The 20,216-nt window shown below is 36.9% G+C and overlaps 1 protein-coding gene across 3 annotated transcripts in view; it reads left to right on the top strand.

The window, feature by feature from the left end:
* Nucleotides 1-20,216, top strand: part of DPY19L3 (dpy-19 like C-mannosyltransferase 3) — a 72,957-nt gene that overhangs the window by 22,211 nt on the left and 30,530 nt on the right. The window contains exons 3-8 of one of the 3 annotated variants that reach the window (XM_024734074.1): nucleotides 2,511-2,601; nucleotides 7,660-7,687; nucleotides 8,985-9,106; nucleotides 9,861-10,006; nucleotides 11,961-12,084; nucleotides 12,623-12,757. In XM_024734074.1, the coding sequence (XP_024589842.1) occupies nucleotides 2,511-2,601; nucleotides 7,660-7,687; nucleotides 8,985-9,106; nucleotides 9,861-10,006; nucleotides 11,961-12,084; nucleotides 12,623-12,757 (646 nt within the window). Of the gene's footprint in view, nucleotides 1-2,510; nucleotides 2,602-6,696; nucleotides 6,737-7,659; nucleotides 7,688-8,984; nucleotides 9,107-9,860; nucleotides 10,007-11,960; nucleotides 12,085-12,622; nucleotides 12,758-20,216 lie in introns of those variants that run through there. The other 2 variants (XM_024734076.1, XM_024734073.1) reach the window with 2 other exon arrangements.

Raw genomic sequence — 20,216 nt, forward strand, 5'->3', positions numbered from 1 at the left:
AGCATTTGGTTCTAAACAGCTGGTGCCAAGATTACCAATTAATCATGTTGAAAGGCATTTTTACTAATCAGGATCCCCTCTGTTCTTTACACATTCTGGGTATGTTAAAATAGAGAGAGATGGGGCACAAAAGTGGCTTTCTACTTTTAGTACTTTGAGCAGTTTTTTTTCTCTTTCTGCATCTTCATGAAGTCAGTCTCCTTTTAGAACCATGTCCGATAGGGAGCCCCCTACATGTGAATGACTGTTTTCATTCTCCAGTTTGGTTTGGGCATGAGTGTTTGGTGTTAGAATATTCCATTGAAGGCAGCTGGAGAGAAGGAAAGGAATGTAATATACTTAATGTGGTTTTTTTTCTTATTTGCGTGGGCAAAAGCTAGTATTTGCTTAGTTAATGTCAATTCATAGTTTCTGTGGTTACCTGACCACGGAGGAGGTTGAACATTCTGGAAACAATTAATACCAATTTAGTTTTATGTTATCAAAAGCAGTGGAGCAGTTTTTCCCAAAGATTAAAGGTGAATGGATTAATGTGACTGCCAAAAGATAAAACTTTACAGGTATGAAAGACACAACACAAATCAGTAGCAAATGTAAAAGCTAAAAGAGCTACATCATTTTCTGTTGTCCTTTTTGTAAAGCAAGTGTGCTAATGAAATTAAATTTCAAAACCCAATGAGCCTTTTTTTTCTTATGTTTGATTTCCCAAGGATAAATTTGTTTTCTGGGCTCCCCTGGTTGCACAGTGGTTGAGAGTCCGCCTGCCAATGCAGGGGACACGGGTTTGCACCAAAGCTCATTATATAAGATGGTTTGCTACCCTGTGCCTTCTGCTTTTTTAAAAAAGAGTTAATGATGCAACATAATTGTTTTAATATCAGTAAGTGGATGTTTATACTCTTTGATAGTTGAGTATTCAATGCTCTATTCGTGAATTAATTTATAATAATTTTTTAAAGGGTAGGAGAAATGTCTTTAAATATCTTTCTTTTATTATTTTTATTTTTGGCTGTGTCGGGTCTTAGTTGCAGGCGCACGGGCTCTTCGTTGGCCCACGGCATGTGGGATCTTCGTTCCCCCACCAGGGATCGAACCTTCATCCCCTGCATTGGAAGGCGGATTCTTAACCACTGGACCACCAGGGAAGTCCCTCTTTAAATATCTTAAGGGCAGATCTGAAGATAAATAGCATGACTGGTTCTTTTAATGAAATGTTTATTACTATTTGAAAAATAATTGGAGGTAGGGGAAAACAAAGATGTGCTAAAAGAAGTTTATCCACTAGAAAGTAAGATATTCAGTGTTTATCATCCTCCACCAGTAAAGTTGGGTTTGTGGAATATGGATCCGCTGTATAGGAAAAAACATAGATGGTATTACATTTTAGACAGTGTGTTGCAGAACCTGGTTTTTTCAACACTGGTGTAAAAGAATCTATAATGACATAGGTTTTATATATATATTTTTTTTTTTTGCGGTACGTGGGCCTCTCACTTTTGTGGCCTCTCGCGCCGTGGAGCACAGGCTCCGGACGCACAGGCCCAGCGGCTGGCTCACAGGCCCAGCCGCTCCGCGGCATGTGGGATCCTCCTGGACCGGGGCACAAACCCCCGTCCCCTGCATCGGCAGGCGGACCCCCAACCACTGCGCCACCAGGGAAGCCCCAGTTATAATTTTTTGTTCATTTATACTGTTATATATATATGAAATATAGGATCTAAGAATATTAATAGGATTATTCCAGAAAGTCTTCCCCATTCTTGTTACCAGTTGCCTCCATATTTTATATTACTGATTTAAATCTTAAATTTCATAAAAGCACGTTACAACCAAATTGACTAGTAGCTACTACTTTAAATTTTCAGTTCTTCTAAAATTGAATATTTATATAAAAGCAGTTTAATATTTCTTGTAGCCATTTTCCTACATGAACATCTTTCCACCAAGGTTACACTTGTCAAAGTAAAATTCACATGTAAAAGGTCTGCTCCATTTTACTAAGAATACCTTGTATTCTTAGAATAAAAAGAAAATTATTAATCTTATATAATATTTTTAGCTTTTAGGCAGGTGTCTAATGCAGTTATAGTTCTTTTTATTTGAGAGACTTTTTTCTACTGTCCCTATTTTGTTTTTCACTAATATTACATAAGAATGGTGGTACTTCTTTAAGGTTTTAATTTGTGTGAAGTTAAAAACGTTAACTCTGAAACATTAACTTAAATGGAACTAGTTTTCTCCATTGTTAAAAATGGTTTGTTATAGGAAATTTTAAACATCCACAAAAATAGCGAGAATAGTGAAATAAACCCCTATAATATACACCCAGCTTCAATAAGTATCAGCCTTTTATTGTTTTTATTTGCCAAGATTTCTTAAGACTGTTGTCAGAGGTTTTTGTTTTTGTGTTTTTCTTTTAAGTTGTAGTTCTATATCCTGTTTCTACAGTGACAGTAGATATCTAAACAAAAGTAGGTCATGTAAACCCAGCAGGCCTAACTTTATTTCAGGAAGTGGAGCGAGAAATCTCATTCAGAACAGAGTGTGGACTGTATTACTCCTACTACAAGCAGATGCTGCAGGCTCCAACCCTCACGCAAGGTAATCACAACTGATAGTTTTATTTGGGGTCTACTGCATTCTTTTCAATATTTCTGCTAAAATATACTTCTGCACTAATGCATTCCAAGTGCTTTATAGATCTTGTGTAGTTTTTCCTTGAACTTGTATAGTTTTTTTCCTTGTTAACATAATCAGTCCATGAAAATGTTTTGCTTTGGAAGAAGTTATGTAATATTTTATGTAGTTCTCCTCTCCTTGCTTCTCAGCCCTACTCCCTCCCTAATTATCTGTTCACAGTTTCTTGGTTTTGCTGTTAATTGTTTTCATGGTCATTTTGGAAAAGGTCTTTGTATGTGAAAGGAGTATTGTCTGAAAACAGGAGACGTTTTGGTAGTGCAAATGAGAATTACAGTTGTCTTTTTTGTCCCCAGTGCCCCCATTCATTCCTTTATTTTGCAGTTACCATTTTCCCATGTTTTCTGTGTTTCTAAGTGGTTTAGAGCACATACTCTTTACCTTTACTCCATTTAATGGAACCCTCCAAAAGGGTCTCTCCTACTCAATATATGCGTTATGTGCTTCATATGGGTGCATATAACAGAGAATTGCCTTTTTCTAGGCTTTGTTTGGAGTCAGATATATTTTTGGCAAGAATTCTTCATGGGCGATGTTTTGTACTTCTAATTTTATCACGATAGGAGACATGAAATTTTGGTTGCCTTTCTTTTAGTGCCATAAAAGTTAATCAGTTGATTCCTGTGTGGATAGTTGCATTCACACATAATAAGGTTAATTACTCACCAGCCTTGCACTTAATGGTTTTAGCAGCCATTGATGACTATTGCCTCTGTCCATTATTTCAATAGAGTTACAGAAGTGACTCTCATTCCTCCTGCATTTATTAGCTGGAACTCTGTTAGATAGAAAACCTTTTTCTCATCAGCTATTTGAGTACCCCGAGCTACAGTTTATCAAAAAAGGCAGGATAAGTGTTGATTTTTCCCCCATACAGTTGATCCTCATTATTCATGGATTCTATATTTGCAAATTCACCTACTCTCTGAAACTTATTTGTAACCCCAGAATCAATAGTCCTGGTGCTTTCACAGTCATTCATGGGCATGTGCACAGCAGTGAAAATTTTTAGTTGCTTCATTTGTGTGTTTCCAGCTGAGGTCAAATAAAGTGATGCCGTGCTTTTGTGTTTCAGCTCAGACTACAGAGTCCTTTTCACAATCTGTTTAGTGCCATGTTTTTTTTGCATTTTTGTGGTTTTCGTTGGTGATTTTCCTGTTTAAAGTGGCCCACAAGCGTAGTGCTGCAGTGCTGTCTAGTTTTCCTAAGTGCGAGAAGGCTATGGTGAAGGCATACAGAGAAAATAACGTGTGTTAGATGAGCTTTGTTCACGTGTGAGTTAGAGTGCTGTCAGCCATGAGTTAAATGTTAATGAAACAACAATATATACTAAAGGTGTCTTTAGACAAAAACTCATATAAAGCAAGGTCATGTGTTGATCAGTTGATGAAAATGCATGACCAGAAGCTTGTAGGAAAGTAACCCTGTATTTCCTCCTCATTCAGTATTGCTAATACAGTTTTCATTGCAATTTTATAGAACATAACTGTGGTGAGTAATGAGAATCAGCTGTACTTACAAGTTCTCAGAATTATGAGTTGCTTCTCTAGCATCCCCAAAGCAGGGGTTCTTATTGAAGGGCAGTTGTGTCCCTGGGGGACATCTGGAATGTCCAGAGATGGTTTTGATTGTTACACTTTACGGAGGAGAGGGTGAGTGTGCTACTGGAATTAAGTGAGTAGAGGGCAGAGATGCTGCTAAACATCCTGTAGTGCTCGGGACCAAAATGTCAAAATACTGGTCGTGTTGAAGTTGAAAACCTCTGCTCTAAAGGTGAATAATGAGTATTTTCTTTCTAAGTATCACTATGAACTCAGTGGTTGATCTGTTTCAATTCATTTAGTTATTTGTTAAGATTATTCTTTTAGAAACTTTCAAACATATAAAAAGGTAGAGAAAATCCTCTAATGGATTTGCACTCAAGTATCACTCAATTACAGTGGTTACCAGTTTATGACCAATCTTGTTTCCTCTCTACCCCCATCCTCAACCTGGATAATTTTGGAGTAACTCCAAGACATCATATTGCTTCATCTGTAAATATATCAGTATAATTTTCTAAAGAATGGCAATTCCCTTTTTTTTTTTTTTTTTTTTTTTTTTTTTGCGGTACACGGGCCTCTCACTGCTGTGGCCTCCCCCGCTGCGGAGCACAGGCTCCGGACGCGCAGGCTCAGCGGCCATGGCTCACGGGCCCAGCCGCTCCGCAGCATGCGGGATCCTCCCGGACTGGGGCACGAACCCGTGTCCCCTGCATCGGCAGGCGGACTCTCAACCACTGCGCCACCAGGGAAGCCCATCCCTTTTATAAACATAATCAAGTTGTCATTATCACAATTAAGAAGTTACTTAATATCAAATATCTATTCAATATTCTCATTTTCCTCTTACAGATTTTTAATATAGTTTTGAAATCCAAATAAAGCTCATACATTGCAGTCTTTCGCTATGTCTTTGTTTCTTTTAAGCTATGGATTTCTCACCATCTTTTTTTTCTTGTAATTCTTCACTGGAAACACTGATTGCTTTGTCTGAGTTTTCTACTTTCTGGATTTTGGTGGAGCCCCAATGGTGCCATTCAGTGTTTCTCTGTTGTCTGAATTTCCTCTTAATTGGCAGTTAGATCTAGAGGCTTGCTCAGATTTAGGTTCTGCTTTTTAGCAAGAATACTTCCTAGATGGTGTTGTACACTTCCACATCAGGGGGTACATAATGTGCAGCTCATTCTTTTGGAGTTTAGACTGGGCCATCCATTATTAAGTTCTTAGTTAGCCTTTCACCTAGGTTTATCACCATTGATGATCATTACTTAAATCTGTTCATTACATAAGGACTATAGCATGGTGATATTCTGATTCTGTAATTCCTTCCATCATTATCAGATGGACTTCCTCTCTAAATAAAAACGTTTTCTCATCAACTATTTGGCAACCCAGAATGTCAGTTCCTAAAGGAAAGGTGGGATAAGTATTGATCCTTTCCCTTTGTTTTAGAATGAGTTACCTCTCTAGCATCCCCTAAAGGTTTGCTTTTTAAATATTATCATAAACACATGGATTTCTAACATATTTCATGCATTTCAATCTTTTGCATTATTCTTCTTATAACAAGTTGTCCAGTCTTTGGCCAGTGGGATGCCCTTCAAATCAGCTGCTTTTTTTTTTTTTTTTTTTTTTGGCTGCATTGGGTTTTTCGTTGCTGTGCAGGCTTTCTCTAGTTGTGGCAAGCTGGGGCTACTCTTCATTGTGGTGCACAGGCTTCTCATTGCGGTGGCTTGTCTCGTTGCGGAGCACGGGTTCTAGGCATGCAGGCTTCCGTAGTTGTGGCTTGTGGGCTCTAGAGCACAGGCTCAGTAGTTGTGGCACCTGGGCTTAGTTGCTCTGTGGCATGTGGGATCTTCCCGGACCAGGGCTTGAACCCTTCTCCTCTGCATTGGCAGGTGGATTCTTAACCACCAACTGCTGTCTTTTTGACATGACTCCAGTAGCCTTTGAAAACTCCTTTGGCATGACAAGATGTTTCAAGCCCATTTTGTGTATTTCCTACCCATGACCCAGAATCAGGTGTTTCTCCAAGGAGCCCCAGTTCTCTTTAGTGGCTATTTAGAGACCACAGTCTGGGTACTAGAGGCACTTATTGCTACTAGTTTGGTCCTTATTTCCAGACCTTTAGTGAGCAGAGTAGGAAATGTGACTTTTTTTTCCTAAAAGAAAATATGAATAGAGCTATTTTTAGTTCAAAATTAGGATAACAAGGTTTTTACTTTTTTGACTTTATATTTGTATCTTGTTTTCTTTAAGTTGAAAATTTTGGCTTCTATGACATTATCACTTATTTGTTTTATGCTGCTATGTAGAATACTTTCAGTGTAGCAATGATAATATTGCTACTAACAGTATGATTGCCTGAAAACAGTTCAAGCTGTCTTTCTAATTCTTTTTGTCCTTAGGATGTAGCCTACTAGGAATTTACAGTCATATTCCTCTATTCCCAAGAACACTGGAAAGAGTTCTTTTTATGTGACCAAGCTACCAACTCAGTAGGTTTCTTTGTTTTATCTTGCTTTTGGTTTTCAGTGATTGCTTTGTTAAAAAATTTTATATATTTTTTATACTTATTAAAAAAATGTTTACATGGTTCCAAAGTCAAAACGCTAAAACAGGGAGCATTCAGGGAAGTCCACCTCCATCCCTGTCACCTCCACCCTGTTTCTTTCCTCACTCTTTAGGTAACTATTTGTATTCGTTTTTGGTTTATTCTTCTACCATTAGTATTTTCAATATAAGCAAATACTTTATATATTCATATTTTCCCTTTTATTACAGAAAAAACCCTGCTTACTGTATACACTGTCCTCTATCTTGCTTTTTTCACTTGACTGAAATCTCGATCACTCTATAGTAGAGTATCATGATATTCCTTATTTATTTACTTACTTATTTTCTTGCAGTTGCATAGTACTTCTTGGTGTGGGTAACCATAACTTTATTCAAGTAGCCTTCTTGTCCTTGTCTACTCAGGCTGCCATAACAAACTAACATTGACTGGGTGGCTTAAAAAAACAAATTTATTTTCTCACAGTTCCAAAGGCTGGAAGTCTAAGATCAGAGTACCAGCACAGTTGGGTTCTGGTGAGGACTCTCTTGGCTTGTTGCTGGCCACCTCTCTTTGCATCCTCACATGGAAGACAGAGACAGAGAGCAAGCTCTCCAGTGTCTCTTCTGATAAGAGCACTAATCCCATTATGAGGGTCCCCCTCTTATAACCTTTGTCTCTACCTAATTACCTCCCAAAGGCTCATCTTCAATACCATCACATTGGAGGGGGGCGGCCTTAGGGCTTCAAAATAGGGGGCCATATAAAGTCTCAGTCCATAACACTCCTGTATTAGTCTAGTAGGACTGCCGTAACAAAATAACACAGAGTGGGTAGCTTAAACAGTACAAATTTATTTTCTTTCAGTTCTGGAGGCCAGAAGTCTACGATCAAGGTACTGTCGGGGTTGGTTTCTGGTGAAGCCTCTTTCTGGCTTGTAGATGGCCACCTTCTTGCCATGTCCTTACAAGGCCTTTCCGCTGTGTGTGTGCATAGAGGGAGGGAGAGAGCCCTCTCTTGTTGGTTCCTCTTCTTATAAGGACACCAAGTCCTATCTGATTAAGGCCCCACCCTATGACCTCACTTAATCTTTTTACCTCCTTGTAGACCCTGTCCAAATACAGACACATTGGGGTTAGGGCTTCAACATAGGAATTTGGGGGGACACATTTCATTCCAAAACACCTCCTGTTGATGGACTTTGGCATTGTTTCTGATCTTTTGCTTTTACAGATGGCACTGCAGGAATGACCTTGTACCTATGTCATTTTGTCTTTTTGCCAGTCTGTCTTTGGAATCTGTTCCTAGACATGGGCTTCCTGGATCAAAGAGTAAATGCACATGTAATTTTGCTAGGTGTTGCCAAATTGTCTTCCATAGGGATTATACCATTTTGCATTCCCAGCTACAGTGTATGAAAGAGCCTTACAGCCTCGCTAACAGAGTATATTGTCAAACTTCTTGATTTTTTCCAAGCTGCTAGGTGAGAAACAATATCTTAGTGTAGTTTTAATTTGCTATTCTAGTAGGAGTGAGGTTGAGCATCTTTTCAGATGTGTAAGGACCATGTGCATGTTTTCTTCTGTGAACTGTTCATACCTTCTGTTAATTAGTTGGCTTGGTTACAGTAGCAAATGACCTCAATATAACAATGGAATTCTATAACAACAGATTTATTTCTCACTCTCATTATCCAGCCCCTATGTGGAACATACTGTTACCACTGCAGAGGGAAAGAGCAAGATTGCTGGTGGAAGCATGCATTGTCTCTTAAAGATTCTGCTCAGATGTGACCTGTGTCACATCCACTCACCTGCCATTGGTCAGAGCAAGTCAAATGGCCAAACCCATCCCTGGGGGTGGGAGGGAGGCTTCATATACTCTCCCAAAGGAGGTACTACAGGTCTCATGGCAGGAAGGCAGAGCAGGGAAATATAAAATCCTCTTGCCCAAATTTCTGTAGAAGAATCATACGGTTCTTCTATTACATCACAGAAGTTATAATTTACCTATGTTTGTGTAAACATTTAAATAATGTCCATCTAATATATGGTATGCTTTTCATGGATAGGACTATTATATCCGCAACACCTAGCACATTCTCTGGCGTATACTAAAGAATCTATGAATAGTTTTGAATGAATAATTTAATTATAATTATCTTTTACTGAATTTTCAAATATCAATCTTAGGTTTTCATGGCTTAATATATGATAACAAAACCGAATCTATGAGGACAATTAACCTCCTTCAACGAATGAATATTTACCAAGAGGTTTTTCTCAGTATTTTATATAGAGTTCTACCCATACAGGTATGTTGTGTTCTGTGACATTGAATTTAATATTAGATGAAAGTCAAAGTCTGACATTTTAAGTTGAATGTTTCACATATGTTTTTCTGATCTTCAACTGGCTTGGTATAAAAACAGTAGTATCCTAATTTTCTCCATACATATTGTGAATTTTGCTTTTTATTTATATTTTGTAAGATATTTTTACATATAGATGCTTCCAGGCTTAAAGTATGCAGTCTAGAAGCTGATAAATATTTTCATTTGGAAACATGTGATCACTCCTCATTTATCTTTGAAATAAAAAAACAACAACCTGGAGAGTTAGCAAATCACAGTGACCACTTCTCATGTGAATAAGGTAATACTGGATAAAGTTAGCTGTAAAACTCGTCTAAAGAATGAAACTGGGGACTTCCCTGGTGGTCCAGTGGTGAGGACTCCACGCTCCCAATGCAGGGGGCCTGGGTTTGATCCCTGGTCAGGGTACTAGATCCCACGTGCCGCAACTAAGACCCAGGACAGCCAAATAAATAAATAAATACTTTAAAAAAACAAAAAATGAAGCCAGAATCCTCAAGGACTTCCTTTTCTGCTTTTGTATTGAGAAGAAAGGCTGCTAGCACACTTTTACACAGGAAGGAGTGATGTACGCTTATTTCTTGGAATTAATACCAAGCTTCTGAATATTAAATTTCCACTGTCATATTTTGTAAATGGCAATGAGAAGGAGTAGGGCTTCTTTAACAGACGTTTTTTTATCATTCCCTTACAGAAATATATAGAGCCAGTTTATTTTTATATTTACACCTTATTTGGACTCCAAGCAATGTATGTCACAGCTCTTTACATAACCAGCTGGCTCCTGAGTGGTACGTGGCTGTCAGGACTCTTAGCAGCTTTCTGGTATGTCACAAATAGGTGAGTTGGAATCAGTATTCCCTTCTCCCTTTTTAAGGTATAAGTTAAAGTGAAGTTACTTCATTTCCAGTTTAAAGAAGGTTGTTCTGCCACATTATGTGTGGAGTATTTTCTCTTTGGGTTACCTAGTGGAGGTTTTCTTATTTAGTAAGGTAGAAAGTCCTACTTTTATATGTATATCTACAGCTGAGGAACAAAACACTGAATTGTAAGTCAAGAGAATCATCTATAATAATCCCAATTCTATTACCAGCTTGCTGTGTGATCAGTATTTCTCCAGCCACAAATCTCATCTCTTAAAAGGTTTATTAATATCTTTATTATCAACCTCAGTAAGATTGTATGCAGCTCATAATTAGCAAAGTATAAAGCACTGTACAAGTGTAAGGAAGTTCTTACATTATTTAATTAATATCTATTAATTTCCAAACCCTGGAGCATTATGAAATAGCATTTTTAAAAAACATATTCGAGATAAATCGAATTATTGCCTGACCTATTAAAAGCAACACCAATAGTCAGTAGCAGTCTTAAAACTTGAACATGAATTCTGATGTTGATTTTATGTTGTAATCCTCAACAAATTACTTTTTATTATAACTTTACTGAGTGCTTACTATATGCCAAGCACTTTACATCATACTTTATATGTATGATTTTAATAACCCTGTAGAGTGGGTACTATTATTATTACTTATTTTATTTTATTTTATTTTGTGTGTGTGTGTGTGGTATGCGGGCCTCTCACTGTTGTGGGCTCTCCCGTTGCGGAGCACAGGCTCCGGACGCGCAGGCTCAGCGGCCATGGCTCACGGGCCCAGCCACTCTGCGGCATGTGGGGTTCTCCCAGACCTGGGCACGAACCCGTGTCCCCTGCATCAGCAGGCAGACTCTCAACCAATTGCGCCACCAGGGAAGCCCATTATTACTATTTTAGAAGTGAGGTAATTGAAGCTTAAAAGGTCATTTTATACATATACATTATATGTATAAATATATAAAAAGGTTATGTGTGCATGTGTGTGTGTGTATATATATATATATATATGAGAATATTTATATAGGCATATATATTTATATATAGATAAAGGCATACACACACACACACACACGTGCACACATGGAGCTAAGTCTTGGTCAGAATTCAAATGCAGAGTGTGAGACCACTATGTTATGCTGCCTCTTAACATTTTATTTATTTTTTATTTATTTATTTATTCTTTGCGGTACGCGGTCCTCTCACTGTTGTGGCCTCTCCCGTTGCGGAGCACAGGCTCTGGACGCGCAGGCTCAGCGGCCATGGCTCACGGGCCCAGCCGCTCCGCGGCATGTGGGATCTTCCCAGACCGGGGCACGAACCCACGTCCGCTGCATCGGCAGGCAGACTCTCAACCACTGTGCCACCAGGGAAGTCCGCTCTTAACATTTTAATCTAACATATTATTCCTGCTAAGAGTAAATTAAAGTCTGTAATTCAACTCTACTTCAACAAAAAATAAATTTAAAAAAAGAATAAATTAAAGTCAAATTTATTGTTTCTATTAAAAGTAAATAAAGACATTTATTGGATTCCTAGTATGTATAGCGATCGTTCTTGGTACTAGGTGTACAAAGTTGAAAACTTAACTACACTTGCCCTCTGGGGGTTCACATTTTAGGGGAGTCAAGGAGCTTTTAAAAGTTATTAATCAATGACAAAATTAAGACTCAAGTATAAAGCACTACCAGTTCTACCCCAGTTCTACCACTGCATACCTGTGGACAGGTTAGTTAAATTTTCTCAATGCCAGTTTTATGTTGCAGGCGTTATGATGATGATGATAAAGGCAAGTTATTGAGAACCAAGAACCAAAATCTAAATATACTTAACATAATATGTCTTTCACTTTAGGAAATCTTTGAGGTAATGATAGTAAAAATTACTACTTTGGTCCTTTGTGTTTTCCTTGTGCAGAATAGATACCACAAGGGTTGAGTTTACCATCCCACTGAGAGAGAATTGGGCGCTGCCATTCTTTGCAATTCAGATAGCAGCAATTACATATTTCCTGAGACCAAACTTACAGCCCCTTTCTCAAGTAAGTTTTTATAATACTTTGTATATATTTTTAGTTCTCCAATTTTATCTTAGAAGCTTCAGAAAATGTGATGTTCATAGTGTCCAAGTGCATGTTAATAGTTCTTATTCCATGACCAATTTTTTAACTTGAGTTAAATTGTTTTCTTTTTCTAAACCTGTTCCTACTTTGCAAAGAAAATGTTTTCATTTTTGATGTTAAAAATGTACTCTACATTATTTGCCCTTAAACAATTACGGCAAACCCACACAAAATTTCTACAGAACTGTCAGAATTTTTAAGCCATTGCTCTTGAGATGTGATTTGGTGCATTATCGCCTCCATGATAATATGGAGTACACATACCATATGTGAATATTTATATGCAGAGTGTCACGTCAGGCTATTTAGAACTTAACAAATACAAGAGTTTTCAGAGCAACAGTTCATAGTTTTTCTGTTTGGTTTATAGAGATATTGGCTGCTCTTCAGAACACTTGTCTGAGAGGCTTTTTATTACTAGAGACATGTAAATTATACAAAGATTTTCTTTTTACAGAGGCTGACACTTCTTGCCATTTTCATATCAACTTTTCTCTTTAGTCTAACATGGCAATTTAATCAATTTATGATGCTGATGCAAGCACTAGTGCTGTTCATACTGGACTCCTTGGACATGCTGCCAGCAGTGAAGGTAGGGTTTGCTCTCTTTTCTCAGTTGAGATGGTTGTTGTTTAATGTTTTATATGATAGAATGAGCTCAAAATATGCACATGCTTAATGATAAAGTTGAAGCTGCTTCTTAGCTATAATGTAAATATGCTGTAGTCAGTTGAAGCTGAGTAATTTATGCAGCCTAGTTTGACCATCTTAATTTTTATTCTGCTTATTTTACATTAAAAGATGGATTTATTTTGGGACTTCCCTGGCAGGCCAGTGGTTAAGACTCCACACTTCCACTGCAGGGGGCACAGGTTCGATCCCTGGTCGGGGAACAAAGATCCCACATGTGGCGTGGCCTTAAAAAAAAGATGGATTTATTTGGAGCACAAATGTCTAAATCAGTTGTCCTTTATAGAGTTGACTTAAATTTTAAAGTATAAGATAGCTATTTTAAAATGTATTACTGTGTACTGTCCCACCTCTTTTTCCCCAAGGAAATCAATGGGTGTATAACAGCTTTTCTGTGGTACTTTGTAAAATTTTCATAGTAACATTTACCAGTACGGGATGTGAATCCCTATTGATTGGTCAGAGGTCACATATGAAATAAGGAAATTATAAAGGAAACCATTGTTTGTCTCCCAGTGTGTGCTGCTGTCATTTAACTGTATGGTTTTTGTCATGTGCAGAAATATGTTTTAATGTGTTGTATATGTTTTTAAGTTGCTCATAGTTACTATTCCAAAGTAACAGTAACTTAAATATTTTCCAAGTATAATAAAATATTATCACCAGCTCTAAGGCAGCAATATAATCTAATAGAGAAGAGTTGTACTCACATATTCCATGTCAAAAGAGATGCAACAATCTTTGGAAACTGACTGAATCTGAATTAGGAAACATTAAAGTCAACCAACACACATATATTATCTATCTACTGAGTCATAATAATAGGATAGGCGCTATAGAAAATTCCAACCTGTATAAGACCTTGTCCCATCCACAGGGAGTTTGCATCTAGCTTGGGAAATAAAGATGTCTATACAATTAAAGGGATGTCTGTATATCTATAGATGTCAATTTGTAGTAACAGTAAGTGCCAGAAGTCTAGAAGAGGAGACTTCTTTTTCGGCTAGAAAGGTTTCACAGAAAAGAGATGCTAGAGGTGGGCCAAAAATGAGGAGACTAGAATTTGGATGGAGTTTGAGAGGGGAAGATATGAAGGTAAAATACAGTAAAGAAAGCAGGTGGATAAATGGGAAAAGTATGTGAAAAAGAATGGATACTTCTATGGGTATAACTGAATCACTTTTCTGTATACCTGTAACACATCATTTATCAGCTATACTCCAATATAAAATAAAAATTAAAAAATTAAAACTATTTTTAATTAAAAAAAGAAAGCAGGTGGATAATCCAAAGTTAAAATGTGTATATATGTGTGTGGGTGTATAATATACGTATGTGTGTGTATATATATATGGTATTAGATAATGATAATAGAGCCCACATGCCTCTAAAACCTGCATGTACAAATGAAGCTGAGTCTGTTGCTGTCTGTTTATATTTGCTTTCCTGTTTTGTAAACTCTTTATGCTTTGTTCATGGAGACTTGCAGGCTAAGGGGAAGAGGTGCCTAGATACCTTTGTATTTCTTCTTGTCATACACGCTTAGGCCAGTTAGTCTCTTCATATGTGATATCACTTTTCCCCCCTTTCTAACAAGTATGTTCAAAAGAACATTGTACATTTTAACATAAAAAATAAATTAATTAATAAATGAAAGAATAAATAAATAAAAATAAATAAATAATATTGAGCCATTTTGAATATATAAAAATTTTTTCCTAGTGTATAATTTTTCTGTAGTGTATTTTCACAGTAGGTATCAAAAGCCTAAGAAAACATGTATGTCTTTTCACCAAATTTTGACCTCTTGAAATTTATCCTAAGGAAATAATCAAACATGTTCATTTTAGCTGGACTGTAATAAGAAAAGTCTGGAAATGACCTAAGTCAATAGCAATAGGGTATTGTTAAACAAACACGTCTTAACTGTGTAACACAGTGTTAGTTATATATAACCATTAGTTTTCCTTCTCCCTGTTTTAAAAATAAAACATATGTATAGAGAGAGGAAAGTTTCCAGAAATATATGCATTAAAGTATTAGCAGTCAGCTATGTGATTGATGCTCTTATTTTCTTTTTGTTCTTTACATCTCTTGAATGTTTCTGTAATGAACATCTTTTTCTTTTTCTTTTTTAAAAAATTGGAAAACAGAATAAAAGGTACTATTTTGGCACACACACAAAACTAAAGAATAATACAGCTAATTTATTTCATATTCAGTTCTAAGCTTCGTTGAACTTTTATATTTGAAACTCTGTTGGCGTTAGAAGTAGTTATAACTATCAGAATTAAAGGAGGAACAGTATTATAATGAAAGAATCCTGGGTTATAATACCAGGTTGCTACTATCAACTCTGAAAATAACTAGCTCTTTAAACTTTGTCAAGTGATATAACTTCTTGGAGCCTTAGTTTCTTCATAAATTGGAATCACTGATCTCTAATCATATTGAATGGGAAAGAGTCAGTATAATTGATATAGAAAAAAGTAATACAAATTCAGAGCCTGATGTGGTGACAAGAAGCAATATATTTTTCAGTACACATCATCTTCTTTTCATGGATGATGGAAAATCTCTTACCATCAAAAGATCAAGTTTTCAGTGAAAAATGTGTACAGGGTTTTAAAATATAAAACAGAACAGTAAATGTTATTACTAAGCATATAATTCTGTTCGATTAAAGACTAAGAATGTGGAGACTACCTGTTGTGAAAACAAAACACATTAGTGATCAGTGCCTAAGAGGCAATTTTAAAGTGCTCCACGTGGTTCCAGACAAAATGAAGGAAACGCACTTCTTATTCTTCCTACTAAGTACAATTAAAAGCCCTAGACAATATGTAAAAAACAAATATAAGAAAATTTTGAGAGGTGGAGAAAAGAAAGTAGACTACACCTAGAGACCTCGAAACCAGAGGAAGAATATGGCAGTGAGTTCACTGGGTTTTCTTTTTGCTGCATATATCTCAGACTAGGTACTGGGAAAGTCAGCAATCAGGAGAAACCAATGGACTCAAACCAAAAAAGCCCCAAGAAAAGCCAAAAGGACAAGAAAGGGTGAAGCATGAATGCCACGTTGAGAACCTTCAACTTCAACCTATTGGTAATGAGACAGCCCTCCCCATCTCTGCCGGGATGGTGTCAGCAGAGAGCCTAAACTTTCATCTTCACCCAGCAGTAATGAGACACCTCTTTCTTCTGCCCCTCAAAAGTCAGTGGAGGTCAAATGTCCAGGTCACCCTGGACATCCAAACCCATCTGGAAATAATGAGGCAGTGTCCTTTCCTCAGTGGCATGACGCTGGCATGGTGTCAGAGGAGGTCTGCTGACGCAGAAGATTTACATAAGATTCCGAGTTCCATAACATAATACAATACAACTGAAGATCATTTGTTAAACTAAGAACCAGGAAAATCTCTTGAATGAACAGAGACCATCAGCAGGTGCCAAAACCAAGGCACACAAAAGTTGAATTACCTGACAAGGAATTTAAAGCAGCTATCATAAAAAAATTCTCATTGAGCAATTACAAACACACTTGAAAAAAATAGGAACTCTTAACAGAGATTTAGAAGATAAAAAGAAGCAAATGGAAATTTTAGAACTGAAAAATTCCAATAATGAAAATAAAAACCTCAAAAGATGGGCTTCCCTGGTGGCACAGTGGTTAAGAATCCACCTGCCAATGCAGGGGACATGGGTTCAATCCCTGGTCCAGGAAGATCCCACATGCTGCGGAGCAACTAAGCCTGTGCGCCACAACTACTGAGCCTGCACTCTAGAGCCCGCGAGCCACAACTACTGAAGCCCACATGCCTAGAGCCCGTGCTCCACAACAAGAAAAGCCATTGCAGTGAGAAGCCCACAGACTGCAGTGAAGAGTAGCCCCCGCTTGCCTCAATTAGAGAAAGCCCGCACACAGCAACGAAGACCCAATTCAGCCTAAAAAATAAACAAATTAATTAAAATAAATAAATTTTTTAAAACCCAGAAACTCAGTAGATGGACTCAACAGTAGACTGGAATGGACAGAGGAAAGAATCAGTGAACTTGAAGACAGAACAGTTTAGAAATGAACTAATTTGAACAAGAAAATAGGCTGGAAAAAAATGAACAGAGCTTCAGAGACCTATGGGACCGTAACAAGAAGTCTAATTCATATAATCAGAACCCCAAAAGGAGAGAAAGAGAGTGAGGCTGGAAAAAGTATTTGAAAAAAATACTTTTTGAAGGAATGTCAAAAACTTCCCAAATTTGTCAAAACCTACAGAATCAAGAAGCTGAGCTAATGTCAAATAGGGTAAACCCAAATAAACCAATGCCAAGATACATCATAATCAAACTTCTGGAGAATAAAGATAAAGAAAAAAATCTTGAAAGCAGTCAGAGAAAAATGATACCTATAGGGGAAAACCAGTTTGAACGACAGTGGGTTTCTCATCAGAAACCATGGTGCTGAAAGAATAGAATGGTCAACCCAGAATTCTATAGCCAGCAAAAATATCTTTCAGGAAAGAAAGGGAAAGCAAAACATTCTCAGATGAAGGAAAACTAGCAGAATTTGTTACCTATGGACCTACTGTTAAAAAAAAAAATGGCTAAATGAAGTTCTTGAAATAGAAGGAAATGATAAAAGAAGAAATGTTGGGACATCAGGAAGAGAGAAAAGGCAATTAAAAGTAAAAATATGAATAAATATAATAAACTTCCTCTCTCATCTTGAGTGTTCTAAATTATGTTTGATAGCCGAAGCAAAAATAATAATATGGTCTTATGGTTCTCAATGTATGTACAGGAAATATTTATGACAGTTGTAAATGGGAAAAGTAAAGGGAATTAAATTGATGTAAAATTTCTACACTTGATTCAAACTGGTAAAATGTCCACACTAGTAGACTGTAGTAAGTTATGAATGTATAATGTAATAACCCAGAACAACCACTAAAAATCTGTACACAGAGATACATTCAAAAATACTATAAATAAGTAAAAATGGAATTCTAAGAATATTCAGGTTACCCACAGGAAGGCAGAAAAGAAATGGAAAATGGAGTGAACAAACAGCAAATGATAAAATGGCAGATTTAAGACCTATCATATCAATAATAACACATATATACAATAGAATATTACTCAGCCATGAAAAGAAACGAAATTGAGTTATTTGTAATGAGGTGGATGGACCTAAAGTCTGTCATACAGAGTGAAGTCAGAAAGAGAAAAACAAATACCATATGCTAACACATATATATGGAATCAAAAAAAAAAAAAATGGTTCTCAAGAACCTAGGGGCAGGACAGGAATAAAGACGCAGACATAGAGAATGGACTTGAGGACACGGGGTGGGGGAAGGGTAAGCTGGGACGACGTAAGAGAGTGGCATTGACATATATACATTACCAAATGTAAAATAGATAGCTAGTGGGAAGCAGCTGCATGGCACAGGGAGATCAGCTCAGTGCTTTGTGACCACCTAGAGGGGTGGGATAAGGAGGGTGGGAGGGAGATGCAAGAAAGAGGGAGGGGATATGTGGATATATGTATGCACATAGCTGATTCACTTTTTTATACAGCAGAAACTAACACAACGCTGTAAAGCAATTATACTCCAATAAAGACGTTTAAAAAATTACATTAAAGGTAAATGATCTAAATACAACTATTTAAAGACAGAGATGGGTTAGAATAGATTAAAAAAGCACAAACCAATTGTTTTCTACAAGGAACTCACTTCAAACAAACAGTATAGGTAGATTGAAAATAAAAGGGTAGGAAAAGATACACCATGCAAATATTAATCAAAAGAAAGTAAGAGTGGCTATATTAATATCAGGTAATGTAGGCATGAGAGCAAAGAAAATTACCAGAATAGTATATACTAATAAAAGTATTAATCCACCAAGAAGACATAGCAATTCTAAATGTACATGTACTAACCAACAGTGCCACAGTATATGTGAAGCAAAAACTGTGACAGAACAGAAAGGAGAAACAGACAAACCCAAAAAGAATTGAGGACTTCAGCACCCCTCTCTCTCAACAATTGAGAACCAGACAGAAATCGTTAAGGATATAGAACTCAACAACACCATCAACTAACAGGATCTAACCAACATTTATAGAACATTCCACCCAACAACAGCAGAATACCCAATGGATTGAATCAATGGATTCAAACTAGAAATCAACAAAAAGATAAGGAAATTTCCAATATTTGGAAACTAAGCAGCACACTTCTAAATAATCTATGGGTCAAAGAGGAAGCCTTGAGGAAACACTGAACTCAGTGGCAACAAAAATGCAACATATCAAACCTTGTGTGGTGCAGCTAAAGCAGCACTAAGAGGGAAATGTGTACCACTACACACATTATAAAAGAGGAAAAATCTAAACCATAACCAAGCTCCCACCTTATGAAACTAGGAAAGCAAGAGCACAATAACCCCAACTCAAGCAGAAGAAAACAATAAAGAAAAGAACAAAAATCAGTGAAATTGAAAACATAAAAACAATAGAGAAAATTAGTGAAATAAAAAGCTAGTTCTTTCAAAAGATCAGTAAAACTACAGACCTTCCTAATTCCCTTGGAGCATTAAACATTCAATGTTAGCACACTTTGATACCAAAGTTCTGATTCTCTGTGGCAGTACTTATGTTCTAGCCAGTTAAGAACATAGACTCTAGAACCAGCTGCCTCGATTTGAATGAGTTGATATAAGTGAGTCATTTATCATACTCCCTGATATTTTATGAATGTTAAAAAATGTTAACAATGTTTAATTATGAATGATAATGAAGAGCATGAGCATTCCATTGAAGAAAATTTTGATTGTTCTGTGTAGGAAGACAGTATTATTGCTGCCTTGTTTCTAAACCTGAACTAATAGAACCTGAGAAGGAACATCAAAAGTACCACTGGAAAAAAAAAAATACCACTGATAATCCACAACTTTCCAGTATACAGTACTGCTCAGTATTACATTTCTGGCTGATCACCCACAGTGTTTCTCTTGAACCTAGGATACCATTACAGTTGACCCTTAAACAACATGAGTATCACTGCGTGGGTCCACTTATATGCAGATTTTTCCAATAAATATATACAGTCCTCTGCGGTTGGTTGAATTCATGGATGCAGAAGGCTGACCATGGGACTTGAACATCCAAGGATTTTGTTAATCCACTGTGGGTACTGAAACCAGTCCCCCACAGATACCAATGGATGACTGTACATTTATAGAACTGTGCAATCTTGTAACACAGACTGCTCTTTTTTCTCTAAATATTCCTACTTGGTGTAAAAAAAGACTGCCAGCATCAAAAAACATCGTAATCCAAATAAAGACAAAAAAAGTTT

Source organism: Neophocaena asiaeorientalis, unplaced genomic scaffold, assembly GCF_003031525.2.
Source record: "Neophocaena asiaeorientalis asiaeorientalis breed wild unplaced genomic scaffold, Neophocaena_asiaeorientalis_V1.1 scaffold280, whole genome shotgun sequence".
Classification (NCBI taxonomy): Eukaryota; Metazoa; Chordata; class Mammalia; order Artiodactyla; family Phocoenidae; genus Neophocaena; species Neophocaena asiaeorientalis.